At 45.6% G+C, this 19,552-nt stretch overlaps 1 protein-coding gene across 2 annotated transcripts in view; it reads right to left on the minus strand.

The window, feature by feature from the left end:
* HHAT (hedgehog acyltransferase) overlaps window positions 1–19,552 on the minus strand; it is a 346,612-nt gene that overhangs the window by 133,615 nt on the left and 193,445 nt on the right. For both annotated transcript variants that reach the window (XM_044267471.1, XM_044267470.1), the window contains exon 9: window positions 13,678–13,713. In XM_044267471.1, the coding sequence (XP_044123406.1) occupies window positions 13,678–13,713 (36 nt within the window). The remainder of the gene's footprint in view (window positions 1–13,677; window positions 13,714–19,552) is intronic.

Genomic DNA, 19,552 nt, shown 5'->3' on the forward strand with positions numbered 1-19,552 from the left:
CACAAGTAGGCAGAGAGGCAGGCAGAGAGAGAGGAAGGGAAGCAGGCTCCCTGCTGAGCAGAGAGCCCGATGCGGGACTCAATCCCAGGACCCTGAGATCATGACCTGAGCCGAAGGCAGCGGCTCAACACACTGAGCCACCCAGGCGCCCCTACAGAACATTTTAAATCCAAATACAGTCTGGTCTATAAAAACACATGTTTAAGTATCATAGTTCCTATGAAATGGGTAGACAGGAGAACAATGTTCATATAAAACAGAAATTATGTCAGTTTAGATGTACTGTTTTCTCAGCCCCCAAGTAAAAGCATCCAAACACAAAGTTCACAAACAGAGCTGACTGCATGCTTGCACCAGATACCTGCTCATCCCACCCCTTTCTCCCACTGGCCTAGTTGGGCCACATGCCCTTAAGCAGCACTGAAATGGAATCAAATATTGAGAACGGAGGACATGGTTCTCTAAGACCCCGTGTAAAAGAACACAGAACGAGGACCCATCTCAGTCATGGCTCAAGTTGTATAAAGCCTGCTAGTGCCTTCCCCTCACCTCCTTCTGCCCTTGTCTCCAGAACTCAGTGGCTGGGTCCCTTCCTTAGAGCCCTTTCTACCATAAAGGTAGCAAATTTACTAGATCCTTACCAGAATATTCATTTCCTAGGAATGCAGTGTGACTTCCCAGTTGTGCTGCTATTTTTATTAGAGCTGTTATTATTTTTCTTCGTGCCCTGGACAGTGTTATGTAGTTTTCAAGTGATATAGCCAACTAAAAAAACAATTTTTTTCCATAAATCCTGTGTGTTTTGTGTGTGCAATTTTATATACCTGAGGATTTTTTGAGTTTGCTGGCCTCATTTAGTGTAAACACCTGAATAGATACCATAACCAAAAGAACAAAACTTTATCCCATGACCTTGTGATTCCTGAGGTCCCTTCTCAGCACTGAGTTGTGGTGAGCACAGAGCTACTTGCTACCTTGACCACGCCCATCTGCATAGTATGATAAGAGATTTTAGTTGTAATCAACAGAATCTACTCTAGCAAATTTAAGCAGAGAAGGAATTTCTTCAAGAGCATTAGGTCACAGAATATCTGGGTGGCCAGCGAATCGGGCTGGGCTCGGGAGGACTGGTCCACCAGATGGCTTTGCGGATGCCACTGCCGGTGGTGCGTGGGAACCTGGTCTAGTGGCATCTAGAAGCTGCACATCTCTCTACCACCCTCGCCAGAAACACGTCATCAGGGTACCTCTTGTCTCTTGAGAATCAAAGCTGCCTCTCTGCTACATCAGAGTGTCAGGGCCCGGGGTACATTCTGACCCTAGATGTAAGGGAGACCCAGAAAGTGACTTTTGACTTGTACTTGTACTTTCAGGAGGTCGATTTCAGAAGGCCAGAAATTCTCCAAAGCCAGAGGGTGCTCTAAAGGTACTGAAAAGCCAGAGTATGGAGAAAATGTCCATGACACTTAAGAAGCGAGTCTTACATTACTCTTAGCATATACCAACCTCCTGTTAGGAGGCTGGTGCCCTACTAAGCTCCTGCCCCAGAGCAAGTTGCCCCCATTCCTGAGAGCCTGCTCGCTTTAGCGTTCTGTCTGGCCCACACAAGCTTCCCAGCATGTATCCTCACTGCAACAGAAACTCGATCTTAAATGTTGACCAATATTTGAAGGCAAGTCCAGGGTTCCAAGGTTGCATTTCTTAATAAGTAATGTTTGTAGGAGTACATTCCCATGAGTGCATTTTGACAATCCTCCAAAACAGATGATGGAGAAGTAGATCACTACCCTGACTCCCAGCCTCATCCTCACTCTGTGCTACCCCAGCAACTCCCTATTCCCACAGACTGCGGGGTGTTCCCGATTCCCAGCTCACTGAGTAGACAGTCACCCATTCTTCTCAATCAGATAAAAGCATCTGGATGCAAATAAATCTGCTCTAATTAATACAAAAGTGTATGTCATCGTAAATGTTGAACACTGGTGTTAAAATTCCTCACAACAGATCCTTCTACTCTAGTAAATAGGCTATATTACACATTTTCTATTGCAAGTTTCTTCTCTTCAGTATGTCGATGCCATCGTCCAAGTGAGGACTTTGAACATGCTAGGATACACATGCATATGTCAGTTTTAACTATAGCTACACTTTCCCAGCCAACTGCTCAGTCACTCATTCCCAAGTTACTGCTGAGAATTTGGGCTGGTCTGAATGGCATGGAAGGCCTAGCATGGCCTGGCCCAGGATAACTTCCCTACCTCACTCTGGGCCCCAACCACAAGGACCTTTTTTCTGTTCTTGGAAGACACCCTGCTTCTCCACCTCGGGGCTTTGGGTCTGCTTTTCCCTGTACCCTCGATCCCAAGCATTGCCTCCTGGAGGAGGCTTCCCCATGGCTGGCTCCTACCCCACCCCTGGATTGGGGCCCTGTGACACACAATTATAGGACCATGTGTTCCTCCTTTTTTGGCATTACTGACTGCTCTACTTTTCCAGATATGCTTATGGTCTCTGACAAACATTTCTCTGCTCCTAAATGATAAGCTCAATGGAAGGGGGAACTATGTCTCTTTTGCTAACTGCTGGGTTCCAAGCACTGAGCAGGGGGCAGTAGGGACTAAAACTGTTTGATAAAGAAGTGAGTGGAGCCATACATTTAGAATGATTGATCTCACCCACTTTGGCATTTACTTATTTGCGTGGTTTAACTCAGATTTTTGAAGTACCAGATCGCCTTCCTAAGGCAGCATTTCACAGGGGGGTAACTAAAGCAATAATATTTAATAACTAGCTGATCAAAAGTCCCAGAACTAGTAAGTGCCCAAGCTGACTTGGGTTTGTGCAGAGAAAGCTGCACAGTGATGCTAGGTGACCAACTGAATTACAATTTACCCTATAGTAGACTTTTGACCCAGCCTTGGGTCCTAACCTTGGTTAGGACTGGAGCTCAAAAGGCTCCCAAAGGGCGGGGTCCATACTCCCAAGTAGCTAGGGAGACAGTATGCAATCCCCCACTGATCAGATGTCTCCACCTGGACTGACCCACCCTTGTATTTGAGCTCTGTTACCTGAGGCTGATTTCCGGGACTTGTTTTTATAGTAAGTTCCCTGGGGGAAGGGGAGCAGGGACAGTTTAAGAGTTAAACAACAATGTTATTGTTTTTTTGTTTTTTGTTTTGTTTTGTTTTGTTTTTTAAAGATTTTATTTATTTGACAGACAGAGATCACAAGTAGGCAGAGAGGCAGTCAGAGAGAGAGGAAGCAGGCTCCCTGCTGAGCAGAGAGCCCGATGGGGGGCTCCATCCCAGGAGCCTGGGATCATGACCTGAGCCGAAGGCAGAGGCTTTAACCCACTGAGCCACCCAGGTGCCCCAACAGGTTATTGTTTAACCTCAATGGAAGCCTCTGGCTAAAATATAAAAATATAAAATAGGTCCTTACAAGAATGATCCCGGGAATCAGGAAAAGAATCTTCAAAAAAGGCGTTACCACCATCATTACTTAACAAATGTCCTGGCAATAACCCATCAGCACTAGATTTAGACCATGGAACTTAGAGCATGTCTTGCTCAGCAGCAGCCCTGGCTCAGAGCTTTTTACATTTTTAAAATAATGTCTCCACATTGCAAATTTTCTCAATTAGTTCGCCAGTGGCTCTTTTTCTTTTTCTTTTTTTTTTTTTTTAAAGATCCATTTATTCACTGGAACATCTGTATTGATAGAAGCTATGTATGGTAGGAAGTGAATTATGCACTTCAACTCAGAGCATGAAGGGTTTTTTGAGGTTTTTTTTTTTCTTTAATCTGGGTTTTCTAATTAACCAACCTAATATAGCACAGCCATGAAGATGAGTAATTCCAAAAACTTTTTCCTCAAAAGTGGTAGCTGTGAGATAGAACTAAGAGTAGATCTGAGAAATCGTCTAAGAACTGAAAATTACTGTAATGTAGAACAGTCATCAGGGACATTGCAATCCCAAAATTCTACAAAGGAAAGTGAAGGACTGCAAAGCACTCCAAGGGTTTCAGCCTAGAGAATAAATAAGAAAAACTGTCTTGGACAGTGACCGTGATGGAGGAACTTAGGAAGGGGGCTCAGTTTTTTATAACAAAGCAGAGAATACACCAATGCATGAGCCAACCGTTTTCCTGAGCAAACCGGATAGGGTTCTGCTCCAGGCTGTCCCAGAGGGGAAGCCAGCGTTTGGGAAGTAGGAGGCCTGTCGGCTGACATCCAAGGGCAGCAGCACCAAGACAGGAGGACTGAGGGCCTAAGATAAAAGACCAGGGAAGGAGCGAGGGGCTGGGCTGGCAGGGAGCTCCTAAGACAAGATGATGACTTGTTTCCAGGAGAAGGCTGCAGACCTCCCTCCTGAGTGAAGATCCTGGCTCCAGACCCACTCTCTCCAGCTGCCCATGCTTCTAGAGACAGCCTACAGCCATGTTCCACCATGGTTCTGTTGCCTTCGATTACTACCCAGGTGCACAACCGCACCTTTTGTAATATATAAGCAAACACAAACAGGGGTAAACTAAAGGATAGTTTAGGGTTGTTATTGATGAGGGAGTAGGAGGCTGGCTGAGAACGGAGCAGGGGCTGGTGCCTTGCACCCCCTCTCCACCCCACTCCCCTTGGTAATATGTGTGACATTTCACAGGCACCCCTGACTGCCCTAAAAGAAGAGCAAATGGTTATCTTGCAGAGATCACAGTCCTGCAAGGCAGGAGTCTCTCTTGGTTTACAAATGTCCTTGAGATTTACAACAAAGAAGTTACCTTATCAATAGCCCAATTTCCAAAGACACATAACTCAGTTCCTCAAGCCCTAATGTCACCCTCCCCTCCATAAAAAACCGAAGGAGACAGAAGTAGAAGGAAAAGTAAATAAAGTTAAATTTCTTTTAAAACCTAAATCTCACTAACAAGGACGTTTGATAGCAGGAATGTAACATGCCACCAGGAGACTCCCAATTGTCTTTATGTTAGTGCCTCATTAGAGGGAAAGTGGCCTTGGCTTGATAGTAACCAGGCCTTCAATATCCTGACAGTCTTCTTTACCCCAACAGCCCTTCTGAACACCCCTTTGTCCTCACCTACCCAACTCCTGTGTATATAACCAGCCACTCCTCACAGGCCCTGGGCAGCGGCATCTCTGCCTGCCCACGGGTCCTGTCCCCGTGCTCTAATAAACCACCTTGTTGCACCAGAGACGTCTTGAGAATTCTTTCTTTAGCCGTCGGCTCCGAACCTCACCCCACTGAACCTCACCTAGGTTCGAGAACTTCATCAGTTATTATTACTCGACAGAGCAGCCTTCACAGCTGCTGGTCATCAGAGAATCTTCCCTAAGGAGCAAGGATGGGCCTGGGTCACCGAACTCCAGCCTGCGGAGGCGAAGCATGGTGATGGCGGAGGTTTTGAAATCCCAATTTCACTAACTTCCCAGCTAAACCTGTCATAGTGAGTTTTGAAAAATATAAATTAAATCATGGTATTCCCCCTCCTTCAAACCCTCCAATGACTCTGATGACATTTAAAAGGGAACCCAATCCTTCTCACTGTCTGGCTGTGGTCTCTGCCTCCAGACTTCACTGGACTCAGTGCTCCCTGGTCCTGCAGCCTCCCGGCTTCCTTCCTTCCATTCCTCACGTGGCTTCTCTTCCTCTCAGGGCCTTGGAGCTTGCTCTTTCCCCCCACCAAGAAATAGCCTAGCCAAGACCTTGCTCTGACCACCTCCCCCTCCTCACTCACATCTCCGCTCAGTGTCCCCAGCTGCCTCACAGAGGCTCTTCCTACCTTACCCGTGCTGTCACAAGTGGCTCTCAGCCCTTGCCCCTCCATCACCTCCTGGGAATCCCTATGCCCACTTGTGTTCTATTTTTTTTTTTAATATTTTAGTTATTTATTTCACAGACAGAGATCTCAAGTAGGCAGAGAGAGAGGAAGGGAAGCAGGCTCCCCGCCGAGCAGAGAGCCCAACATCGGGCTCCATCCCAAGACCCTGGGATCATGACCCGAGCCAAAGGCAGAGGCTTGAACTCACCGAGCCACCCAGGCGCCCCCTGACTTGTGTTCTTCTCTACCCTCTATCTCCACCCACTGCCATGCAAGCCAGCTGAGGGCAGACCATTGTCTACCTTCCCGCTGCTTCTCTCCCAGCTCCTGGAAGAGTGCTGGTTGCATAAAAAGGTTACATGAGAAGGTCAGGACATGGCTACTAAGGCTTGCTACATGCTTGAGAGTTACAATTTATTCATTCGAACTTTTTTTTTTTTTAAAAGATTTTTATTTATTTATTTATTTGACAGAGAGAAATCACAAGTAGATGGAGAGGCCAGCAGAGAGAGAGAGAGGGAAGCAGGCTCCCTATTGAGCAGAGAGCCCGATGCGGGACTCGATCCCAGGACCCTGAGATCATGACTTGAGCCGAAGCCAGAGGCTTTAACCCACTGAGCCACCCAGGCGCCCTATTCTTTTTTTTTTTTTAATGGGAAAGCATAACTTTTAAAAAAATTGATATATATCTGACATTTAACATATTAAAAACAAGAAAACAGACCCAAAATGGAATTGCTAATGCTAAGCCCCACATCAAGATTTCACCAAAAGACTTAAAACAGCCGTTTCTGCCCTTCCAGAAATGGAGTCTTAAACCAGTCAGTCAGGAATCACTCGATCAGCAAGTTAGATAATGTGCCCCATAGACCCCAGCCAACCCCTAAAGCAAAATAAAATAAGCAAAGTGACTCTGCAAAAAACCAACCCATTCTTTCGCCTGGTTTAACTTCCTGGTTCCTGGCCCTCCCATCTATGCAAGTCTCTCATTTTGTACAGCTCCTCAGGCCTCTTTCTCTCTTGCTAGATTGCATACTGTCCTGACTGGCTCAGTATTTGCTCAAATAACTCTTCAAACTTTTCATACACCTCAGTGTTTCTTTTAACAAACATTATATTGAATTTCAGTGTACAACATGAAAGATCTGATCCACATGTATGTTAATGATCACTACTGTAAGTCTGGTTAACAACCATCACCTCACAGGGTTACAAATTTGTGTATGTGTGATGAGAACTTATAAAATCTACTCTCTTAGCAACTTTCAAATCTGCGATACAGTATTATTAGCTAGAGTCATTATGTGGTGCGTTACATCCCCAGGACTTATTTATTTTATAACAGGAAGTTTGGGCCTCTCAAAGGACCCTCTGTGCATGAGACACTGTGGGTTATTATGGGGAATACACACATGAACCAGACCCTGCCCTCAAAGAGCTCACTGTTGGGGCACCTGGGTAGCTCAGTGGGTTAAAGCCGCTGCCTTCGGCTCAGGTCATGATCCCAGGTTTCTGGGATCGAGCCCCGTGTCAGGCTCTCTGCTCAGCAGGGAGCCTGCTTCCTCCTCTCTCTCTGCCTGCCTCTCTGCCTACTTGTGATCTCTCTGTCAAATAAATAAATAAAATCTTAAAAAAAAAAAAAAAAAGAGCTCACTGTCAAGGAGGAATGTAGGGCATGCACTAAAAGAACTCTGTTTAAAGCTATGGGTTCCAAGGGTCACCTGGGGCGAATGGTAATGACACTGATTCCTGGCCTGCGTGCATCTAAAACATCCCAGCAGATTCCCGTGGTCCGGGAAGCTTGGGAAGTAGTGCTGTCGAGGGAGAAAGTGGAAGGGAAGGCTGCTTGGAGGAGGCAGCACTGAGCTGAACTGGAGAGGGCCAGGAGGTGGGTGTGGAGGAAGGAGGCACATTCAGGCGCAGGGAACACAGGAGTCAAGGAAAGAAGCCAGGAGATTTGGGGAGGAACAGAAAGCCACATTTGTTCCCATTTGGTGGTGGCACAAGGAGGAATATGGCAAGATGAGGTGGAAAGCCAGCCTGAAGACCAACTGTTGTGGGCCCGGAACATGAGGGTATGGTCTGTCTTTGATGGAAGTAAAGAGAAGCACGGACTTGCTCTGAGTAGGGAGGGAAAGCCTCAGATAAACATCCAACTTACAGATGAGTCATGGAGAGCTCAGAAAGGGTCCTGAGCTACCTGAAGTCCCACGGGTGGAAGGAGAGAAGCCAGGACACAAACCCTGCTACTCTGATTCCAGTGGGGAGGTGCAGGGGGGAGGGACAAACTGGCTCTCACTGAGTCCCCACTGTTTCCAGGCACAGAGCTGAGCTATTGGCATACACTGCCACACCTCACTTCAGCTCTAGGAGGTAAGAAGCCCGAGTTACAGACAGAAGTGTAAAATCTTTGTCCATAAACAGGAAGGAATGGGTGATATGAAAGAGGTTGAGGAGGCAGACTCAAGAGCATTTGGAAACTGGGCACAGGAACAACGATGGAAGTAGGGCAGCACAGCGGAAGAGGGGACAGCCTCGTGGAAGGGGCGGGGGGACAGCCCCCGTGGAAGGGGGGAGGATGGCCCCGTGGAAGCAGGAAAGCTTCTCTTCAGGACCCTGCCCTGCCTCTGTGGGTCGTGCTTTGGAATCTGGCTGTCTTGACTCACATGTTCTTCACTTTTTATTTAAAACACTTTGTTCCGGGAACACAGCACAGTTCATTAGCTGCTGGTTTTCATATACCACAAGTAGAATGAAAGGAAGGTTTAAAAAGAACAGTGTGCTACTGCAGTGGTCTCAGAGGAGAGGAGTTCGCAGCAGACAGGGACCAAAGAGACCCAGTGGCCCCTAGGAGCCCCTTGTCCCCTCCAGGTGCCACTTAGAGACAATGGGCAGGGCGTAATTAGGACTAGAAGACACAGAGTTTAAGCTCACCTCAGGTGGGAGCAACTTTTCATCAATGCATTTGCTTTTCATACCACTACTAAAAATTATCCCCTTGGACAAAGTTCATGTCCATGTTACATTTGCAAAATTAAAAATCCAAAATCCTATGCAACAAATCAGGTATTCTCCCTGAGTTATTGTGTGTGTGTGTGTGTGTGTGTGTGTGTTTAGAAATATATACATAATAGTTCTTTTACATTTATCTACAAAATATGTATATGTGTGTGTGTGTTTATATGTTTCTAAACTGCTAGACTGAGTACAGATGCTAATTATCTTCCTATTACCATCTGGTTCTTACTCCCAGGACCAAATGCCCACCCTCCTGTCCTTAACCTCCCTGCATCCAGAGCAGCTCAGAGCCTAACCAGGTATCAGCTACCCTAAGGAGACACAGGAAAGAGGGAGGCTTATCTCCAGCTCTCTTCCTTTTTCTTAGGAGGAGTCCTTTAGCCTAAATTAATCCTTCATTTGACTACTTGCCTTCTTAAAAATGCAAGGCAGACTCTTTTGAACATTTCACACATCACAGAATCCAAGACATATTTCAAATGATGGTGAGCAGACTTCTTTATCAACACCACGAATGCTACAATTAACTCCTGCAAATGTGCTGGTAGACTTTGCGCTACTCAAAATAAAGGAGGTTAAAAACTATCCTGTGATTCATGGAGCTCAAAACACCAACATTTTTTAGTCCAAACAACCCTTCTCTTCTGCTCTCGGGCAAGTTTCATGAATGGATTGGGTGAAGGATGTCACCAAGGGAAAACCAAAAACTCCATGCTCACTTCAGAATTCCGTGAACCAGTAACCCACACAGGACTGTCATCTGCTGCCCTCTGGCAACTCAAAGACCCCCCAGACCACAGCGGAATCTCAGAATCCACCTCCAGAACAAAAGCATTACAGGAAGGGGACAGTTCTCCCATTGTACCTTCTCTCTCACCAGAACATAGTGCCTCAAAAGGGCAAACACTGTTTTATATAGACATTAGCGTTTCCATAGGACTGAATCTACACTGTATTGAACAGCACTCTGTAAGCAGCATCTGATTACTTAGAGAAAGGAATTTCTCTTCTAAGGACCATTATCAAACTCTGGAGATCTTCTCGGGTAGCTTTAGGGCCACACCAGAGGCTCAGTGAGCTTTTCTATGTGCCTAAGAAATACCATGGCAAGCCATCACACTCTGCATTTCTGCTAGTCATGACAGGACATCGAGACACCATCCTTAAGACAAAACTAGTGGCTTCGATGCATTCACACCTGGTCTTCAGAATAAAAATGAAAAATAATAAAGAAAACTTATTGTGCTATTTAGAAAAAGAAATCCTTATTTGAAATGCATTATATGGCTAAGTATAAATAATATAGAAAAGAAGATGGAAATGCAGGTGTTATTTTTCCGATTTTTAAATGTGTGAGCACAAGGGCAACACAGAAATTGTGAAAGGAAAACAGACAAATTTAATCTTCCAGACAACATAGAAGAGGGATGGCTCCAGGTTTTCTTTTTAAGTCAAGACGACAACGTGTATCACTTAAAACTGTTTGCCAATGGGAGGAGCTCAGAGAAGGACAGAGGGGCAGGTACAGAGCATCACCATGTGCCTCCATCAGAGGGGTGGGGCTGCCTACAACTCCAGGTCAAATGAAAAATACCTTGGTCAGCAAGAATCAAACCAACCCTCACGAAGCATTTTGACTTTCTTGCCAAAACTAACCCAAGATAAACTCAAACACGCTACCCTATCCTTTAAAATGAAACAGAGCTATTTTCTTCCATAATCTCTCTTCCCAGATTGGACACATCTTCTCTTTTTCATTGGTAGGACCCCAACCAAGAGCCTTTGTCTGAGGCTCTTCTTAAGTGAGTTGTGATTACTGTTTCCTGAAAGTCTTTCCTTTGATTTCTGTAAGATCTGGAATGATTGAGGTCACTCAATTTCCCCCCAGTCATAATAAAACACCAACACCAAAAATGCTCACATTTCATCAAACTTGACAGCTCCTTCCTGCCCCCACAGCTCAGTGAAATACTCCAACAACTTATAAGGAAGCCTGCCCCTCGTCACAGCTGCCTAGGCTGGGAGTACAGAGAGGGCTCGTGGCTTTGTGGAAATTCATGTCATTCCGGAGAAGTCAACGTTATTTCCATCAACATAAAAGATGGAGGGCGCCTGGGTGGCTCAGTGGGTTAAGCCGCTGCCTTCGGCTCAGGTCATGATCTCAGGGTCCTGGGATCAAGTCCCGCATCGGGCTCTCTGCTCAGCAGGGAGCCTGCTTCCCTCTCTCTCTCTCTGCCTGCCTCTCCATCTACTTGTGATTTCTCTCTGTCAAATAAATAAATAAAATCTTTAAAAAAAAAAAAAAACATAAAAGATGGAGCTGATTAATTTCAGGCATGCTGCACTTTCTCTCATGCCAAACACTAAGTATTCAGAACAGTCTGATGACTCAGGGTACATCTGAAGAGCTTATTGGAGTCAATGAATGTAGTTAATAAATTTCACCAATGCCTCCTCTTAAAGAAAGGGACTATATTTTCTTCTCTTGGCCAACACAGGGTAGGAAGGATTCAAGCAGCATTGCCTCACTCTTCTGACCCTCTCCAGTTCTTTCCAGGGACAGAGTCCCAGGAACATAGCAGCACTCTCCGGTGCAACAAAGGTACTACCACCAGCTTTGCTTTCCCACTGCCTGGGCAACTGGGCAATCACACTCTGCTTCTCTCCACCCAACTGAAGCCACTTTCTCAAAGTTGAAAAGGGCACTTAGCACCTTCTGGTGGCTAAATACAAAGTTTCCTCCAATTAAAAAGGAAAAAAAAAAGAAATCCCCACTCAAACCACCCTCTCTCTCCACCAGCTGCCTGGCCTTCCTTTCCTTCCCTTCCCCGCTTGACTTCTTGAAAGAGTTGTTGCTGTCATTCCCTCACATGCCCCTCACACAGTATCCCTACCTGCTTCAACCCAACACAGGAGATTTGTTCGGAGCCCAGAAGAAGGAAAGGGAGGAAGGGTCCCAGAGGTAGACCATCCCTCCTCCTGCCCCAACTTTAGGTCCCTCACAACACAAGACTGGCTAGTAAGAAGCTCAGGGAAAGCCTTAAATCAGATGCCTACGTTTCTCACAGTGGTACCCCAGACATATTCAAATAAGTGATACATGATAGGCTTAACCATTATTTGTTGAATAAATGACTTAACAGCTTCTTCTTAATCCTTGCCCTCTTTGTCCTTTCTGCCTCATTTTGTTCACTCCAACCACAAATATTTGTTGAAGGTTGATTCTGTACAATCTAATCAGGCCAAGGCGATTGAGACATGTTCCCTGCCTTCCAGAAAGTTAATAGAGAACACAGAAGCTACAGGCTAGCATCTGCCGCAAGTACATTGACTAAAAAAATCCATACCATCTGCTCAGGTATCCCCACCCAGCTTTCTCTCATCAGTTTAGATATGGAATTCTCATGTCTGCCTTTTTGGTGAGCATTGGTCTTTTATCCCTCCTGCTAAAACGCATTTACCCTTAATGGGTCAATAGTAGTGGGTATCGCACTACCGTGTATGTGTGATAGCCTGGAGAGAGCCAGGAAAATCCATGTTCCTTGGGTCTAGAGTAAGCCAACAAGATTTCCGTGTACAGCCCTGGATGAAGCCCTGGAGAAAGGTCCAGGAAAGCATGGCCCTTCTTAGAACACCACTGTAGGTGATGCAGCACAGAGGCAAAGCTGTGGGTTTTAGTAAAGGTGATGCCAGTGATGTACATTTCCCCTCAAACAACATCTTCCCAACAGAAAGCTGGTCATGCATTGTGCAGAGCCAAACCACTCTAACGCCTGGCCAGAGATCACATGTGATTTACAGGTGGTTTATTAGCAGACTCAGAATTGGCCTTTAAAGTCTCATACTTGGAGAAAGCAAATCACTCTATACAATATCCTGTTTCCTTGTAATCACTAGCTTACAGTCCTTCAGCAACCGTTATTGCTTCTCACATATTTTTGGAAAGATTTATTTATTTATTTATTTATTTGACACAGAAAGAGAGATCACAAGTAGGCAGAGAAACAAGCAGAGAGAGGAAACAAGCTTCCTGTTGAGTAGATAGCCCAATGCAGGGCTCGATCCCAGGACGCTGAGATCATCACCCGAGCTGAAGGCAGAGGCTTAACCCACTGAGCCATGCAGGCGCCCCCTCACATATGTTTTTAATGGGTTTTTTTAATGGCCATTTTTCATAGTTATTAGAATAATATATGCTCAATATAAAAAAATCTAGAAAATACAGCAAAGTTGATAGCAGAAAAAAATATCATGCGAATTTTCACCAACCCTGTTAATATTCTGGTATATTTCCATTTAACCTCTGTTTGATTTAATAGCTATTTAGAATTAATATGCCCCATCAGCCAACTCTGGTAAAAAGCACCAATAAACTAGGATATAAACTGCCATCTGTAATCTCTTCCAATTATGAACAAGGTTGGAGCTGCATGACTATAACACAAACAGTAGACTCAACTTGAAAAGTGTCAATTCAGTGGCGGGAAAACTGGTTAAGCGGTTGGTAATGTATAGAAGCAAGATGGTGCTCTTCATTGTCTATATGTCTTTCCAGCAGCCCAGCACTTGGAGTAAGTTTGTCCAAGCTTTCGGGAAACTATCAGTTTAGATATGAACCCCTTAAACAAAATTTCCTCTGGTTCTTTAGAAAAAGATAATTTCATGTGAAATTCTTATAGGCCCCCCAAACCATAGTGTTAGTGGTTGGTTCTTTTGACAAGTATACAATTTGCCATTATTTGTCAAGATATTTAAAAAGGATTTTATTTTCATCCCAGTCTTCCACTATCTAGAATTTTATCTAGAATAAAAATTATGGGCTTACCTGATTAAGAAATCATGCAGTCCAACATCAAAATACCTGTTCAAAAAAGACACAGACAAGTAGGTCAGTAAAAGAAATGTACAGCAATGGTGGACTAGACTAAAAATAAATAATTTACATTCAGAGCATGGTGAATAAATCAATCACTCTCCGACAGTGGTTCTCAGAGTATGACCCCTGGAGTGCGGCCCCAGCAGCATTACCTGGGAATGTGCTGGAAATGCAAATTCTCGGGCACTACCTCAACATACTGATTCAGAAATTCTGGAGGTGGGTTCCAGCAATTAGATTTGACAAGCCCTCCAGGCAATTCTGAGGCCAAAGCACTGCTCTATGGCAGCAAAAGTGTCTCAGCAAGTCTATGCTCTCTCTCTCTAGAAAAAAAGGCTGTAAAGGCAGAGTGCAACATTTTGCCAACAGGTGAGCCCTTTTATAACACTAGCCATCTCAGATGTCTCCTCGCTCCGGCATAAATGAAATGTTTTACAAGTACAAAACCATGCTGGCCAAGGTAAGAACAGAGGTGGGAAAGAGTCAGCTCAGTCCTTCCCTGTTCCTCCCAGCCATAGTCCCTGGAGCTTTTTCCCAGAGAGCAACCCTGGCCATAGCTGGGTCTGACCTGGGAGGGAAGAGAGGAGAGGGGCTCCACGCACACGCTGGTGAGCTGGCCACTGTGCTTAGCCTCAAACTGGGCATGCAGTAATTTCTGGGCAGTGATAGACCCTTCATAGACAGCTTCCCCTGCCACCACCAAACTGGCTTGGTCCATATGAATCGCATTGCCTTGGTTTCTCTATTTAGCTCATTTATTCCCCCTAAACCTCTGACCACTTAGCCAGTGTCCTTCTCTCCCCTTTGGGTCTGGCTATGAGTAAAAAGACTAGGGGGCTGGAACCATGATGCTGCTGCCCACCACGCATGACCGTTCCTCCTAACACCTAGATGGTGTAATGACCTAGATGGTGGTCATTGTTTCCCACCCAACAGCCTGGCCTCCCAGGTTCGATCTGCCCAAGTAAAGCCCGAGTTCATTCTGTCCCGACAGACAATGAGCAACAGACACAGAAATTCCCCCTACACTGGGGTCTGACCACCGAGGCCCTGACTGTCCCTAGCTCCCAGCTTTACCCCTCCCCCATCCCTGGAACATCCAGCATGCCCGGCACCTCACCTCACCTGATGTAGAGCAGATGATTACTGACATTACAATAGGATGCCTTTGGGTACCTCTAAATGGCAAGCTCCCTTCATGTACTCAAAATCTGTTTACATGTCATGGACATAGGGTAGAAGAGAACAGAACAACAAAGCCAAAATATAAGTACCTCATTCACTGTATCACTTACTTGAAGTCATCACGTGATTCAAGGAAAATGGAATTCAAGACACATAAATTCCACTTACTCATAAGTCTTCTGAAAAAGCTCTAAATGGAGATGTACCTGCAGGGCTAGCTGATTTGTTTCAGTGGCTATTACACTGACCTGAGGAGATGCTAAGTTCTCCCTCCAATCATATTTAACACAGATTTAAAAAAAACAAACAAACCAAAAACGAAAAACAGAAATGATCCCTCCTCTCAACCAAAACCCAGGCTACATTCCTTGGCCACCTAAGTAAATATTCATAGGACGGAGAGCAACTGCAAGTTCTCCAGGATCTGCAATATAGGAGCTACAAGTATGTTTAGATTAGAACAAAGATTTCAGCTGCTTTCACTCATCCAAAACCTATTCAGCTTTTTCAAAGACATCAGCCACAGAAAGCATCAGATTCTGTTGCAGGAATCATAGCATAAAACAGACACAGAAAACCACAATATGGTGGGCAGAAAGAGGAAAAGAAGACTCTGAGGGAGTAAATAAGAAACCTAATACTACTCACAGAAGGGATTATTTAGAATCTAGAAGGTGGCAACTACTACGTTCGGTCACCATACACAAGCCGTTGCCAGTGAGGCTGGTGCTGGCTTCTCCACTCATCAGCGCAGGAACGAAAGCTCAGGGGATAAGTAACCAGCAGTGCTCCCAGCTAGCAGAGGACAAATCTGGGAGTCAAACTGGGCCCTAAAAGCCATGAATTGCTTGCTCTTCCCACTAAAAGCACAGGCTCTCACTGCCTCTCATTATTACTAACTGAAAATGACTATTCTTTTTAAGAACAGGTCCCTTTCCACCTGCCCTGATTCCTGCTTCTTCCCACGTGGCTGCCCTGCCCCAGGCAAGTGGAATCCTATCAGGCTCTGAGCTTCAGCTTCTCCATGGGAAAATGGAGATCCTTATTCATGGAAGGTTATGCAAAGCAGGTGAAATACCATAAATACAGGGCTTAGCACAGTGCCTGGTAAACCCGTGAGTACTCAATAAATAGTAATCTCCTTCCCTCCAACTTTGAGGAGTTGTTCTAATGGAGGCCCAATTCCCAAAAACTCAGTAGGAGAGGGAAGCCACACAAAAAGGAAATAGTAGGTCTCACTGTGCAGCCACTTCATCCAGGATGCAGGCAAGGCCTGAGCAGTGGCGTAAAGGGTGGTCCAGCTGGAGAGCTGAGGGACAGGCACGGAGCTCAGGAAACAGGCAGGAGGGCAGGAAGACCAATTATTCCATGGCGGCCTCATCGAGAGCCTTGAAGCTGCATATGAGAGCTGGGCGGCGGGGGAGGGCATACATGGGAACAGGCTCCGGCCAGCAGGCAGGGAAGGCATCCTCCTGCCCTGGTTCAGACTGGCATATCAGGAAGAAGGACCAGTACATACTATCACATGACCAGCTTCACCTGTCACCATCGTGTCCCCTAAAATTTAGGGCCTAAATACACAGAAGTAAGGGATTATGATGCATGGTGTTTCAAAACATTTCTTCTCGTGCAAATGTGAATGGTCATGGATGGAATTTGGGGCTAGGACAATGAGCATCTTTAAGCATCCGGCGATAGGCACACTTAGGTTGGGGGATACTATAATGAGTTACCAGTTACTTGGAAACCAGTGGAATGGAGAAGGTCAAGGAGGGGGATTAGCGTCAGAAAACTTACCAGGAAAAAGAGTAAGGGGAAGAAAATGGAACTTCCCCCACTTCTTACTCCTTTGCTGTATCATTTGATCCTCTCAGGATGCGGGGAGTAACATAACGAGGGTCCTGCTTCTCCCGGTGCTCACAACCCAGGTGGGAGAGGTGAACAACCGATAAGCACTTACATAAAGGAGATAACATCAGAGAGCAGAGAATGCACACGAGGTAACAGGACAGAGCGGCAGGCCACACAACTGCTCAGGGAAGTCCTCTCTGAGGAGGTGACACCTGGATTGAGATCCATATGGTCAGAAAGGAGGAGCTATGCAAAGACCAGGGGGAGAAGGTTCCAGGCAGCAGGATGACTGGGTAAAGCCCTGCGGTGGGAAGAAATGTGGCACTCTGGAGGACAGGAAGAAGGCCAGCAAGGCTGGGACAAGCCAAGGTAGGAAAGAGAGGCAGGGACCAGATCTGAGAAGGCAGTATGTAAGAAGTTTAGACTTCATGTTAACATCAATGGAAAGCACTAATGGGTCTTTAACAAGGGAACGGTATTTTTTCATTTGTTTAAATTTTATTCATTTAGGGGGTGAGGCAGTGGCATGCTTTATGTATCAAAAAGAACACTCTGGGTGTCCTGAATAGAAAGGATGGGAACAGGGCGCCTGGGTGGCTCAGTGGGTTAAAGCCTCTGCCTTCGGCTCAGGTCATGATCTCAGGGTCCTGGGATCGAGGCCCGCATCAGGCTCTCTGCTCAGCAGGGAGCCTGTTTCCTCCTCTCTCTGCCTGCCTCTCTGCCTACATGTGATCTCTGTCTGTCAAATAAATAAATAAAAATCTTTAAAAAAAAAAAAAAAGAAAGGCTGGGAACAGAAGCGGGGCAGTGGGCCATGGCCGTCTAGCTGAGAGGTGACGAGGACTCACCCCAGGATGGAAATACTGGAAATGAGGGCAGAGAGACAGGGATGGACTCAGATCGGATTCTGTGGTCAAGTACAAAGACTTGCTCACAGACTTGCGCAGGATGGAGCCAAGGAAGTGAGGGAAGGATGGAAGCGGAAAATACCGTGTGAAATAGCGGACCACCTTGCATCTCACAGTCCCACACTAGGCAACCAAAGGCTCAGCCAGGCCCTGGCTGCTTCTGGAGGCCCCACAGTAACACCTGGTGAGGGGATGACAATGTTCTGTGACTGGCTTTACTTGGAGAGCAGCTCATCTGCTGGAAGAAGTGTAAAATCACAGCAACGGTTTGGGGTCTTTTTTTTTTTTAATAATTTTTTATTTTTTATAAACATATATTTTTATCCCCAGGCGTACAGGTCTGTGAATCATCAGGTTTACACACTTCACAGCACTCACCAAAGCACATACCCTCCCCAATGTCCATAACCCCACCCCCCTTCTCCCAACCCCCCTCCCCCCAGCAACCCTCAGTTTGTTTTGTGAGATTAAGCGTCACTTATGGTTTGTCTCCCTCCCAATCCCATCTTGTTTCATTTATTCTTCTCCTACCCACTTAAGCCCCCATGTTGCATCACCACTTCCTCATATCAGGGAGATCATATGATAGTTATCTTTCTCCGCTTGACTTATTTCGCTAAGCATGATACGTTCTAGTTCCATCCATGTTGTCGCAAATGGCAAGATTTCATTTCTTTTGATGGCTGCATAGTATTCCATTGTGTATATATACAACATCTTTATGCATTCATCTGTTGATGGACATCTAGGTTCTTTCTATAGTTTGGCTATTGTGGACATTGCTGCTATAAACATTCAGGTGCACATGCCCCTTCGGATCACTACGTTTCTATCTTTAGGGTAAATACCCAGTAGTGCAATTGCTGGTCATAGGGCAGTTCTATTTTCAACATTTTGAGGAACCTCCATGCTGTTTTCCAGAGTGGTTGCACCAGCTTGCATTCCCACCAACAGTGTAGGAGGGTTCCCCTTTCTCCACATCCTTGCCAGCATCTGTCATTTCCTGACTTGTTGATTTTAGCCATTCTGACTGGTGTGAGGTGATATCTCATTGTGGTTTTGATTTGTATTTCCCTGATGCCGAGTGGGAGAAGATATTTGCAAACGACATATCAGATAAAGGACTAGTGTCCAAAATCTATAAAGAACTTAGCAAACTCAACACCCAAAGAACAAATAATCCAATCAAGAAATGGGCAGAGGACATGAACAGACATTTCTGCAAAGAAGACATCCAGATGGCCAACAGACACATGAAAAAGTGCTCCATATCACTCGGTTTGGGGTCTTTTTAATGAATTTATTGTGGCAAAAACCACATAACACAGAACTTCCACTTGAACCATGTCTTCCATGTACAGCTCGGGGCATTAAGCACACCCACACTGCTGGGCAACCATCATCACCGTCCAGCTCCAGAACTTCTTCAACCTGCCTCATGTGAAACACGGCATTTCCTCTTTACCTTAGAAAAGCAGAGGTGGGCTCCTTCCAAAGGGCTCAGGGTTGCCCCCTCACATAGGGCTGTGTCTTACACAGATACAGTCTAGAAGTATCTTCTCACTTAATTTTCCTGTATAGATGTAAAGGGCACCTTAGGAACTACAGTAAAAAGGAAATATGCCTTTCTTTTTTTTATTTTAGAATTGTATGCCAGGCACTGGGCTAGGCCCTCTACGTATTACCTCTTTTCATCTTCACCACATGCCAGAGTAGATCCCTGTTTTATAAAGCCCCGTGTCCTTATCCCCTATCACATAGCTAGTAAGCTGCTGAGTCAGGACCTAGCTCAGAGTACCAAACGCCAAAGTCTGTGCTTTTTCACTTTGCATGTTCAGCCACTGATTCAGCCACTGCTAACAAATAGTTAGCATGTCAGG

Source organism: Neovison vison, chromosome 10, assembly GCF_020171115.1.
Source record: "Neovison vison isolate M4711 chromosome 10, ASM_NN_V1, whole genome shotgun sequence".
In the NCBI taxonomy this organism is placed as follows: Eukaryota; Metazoa; Chordata; class Mammalia; order Carnivora; family Mustelidae; genus Neogale; species Neogale vison.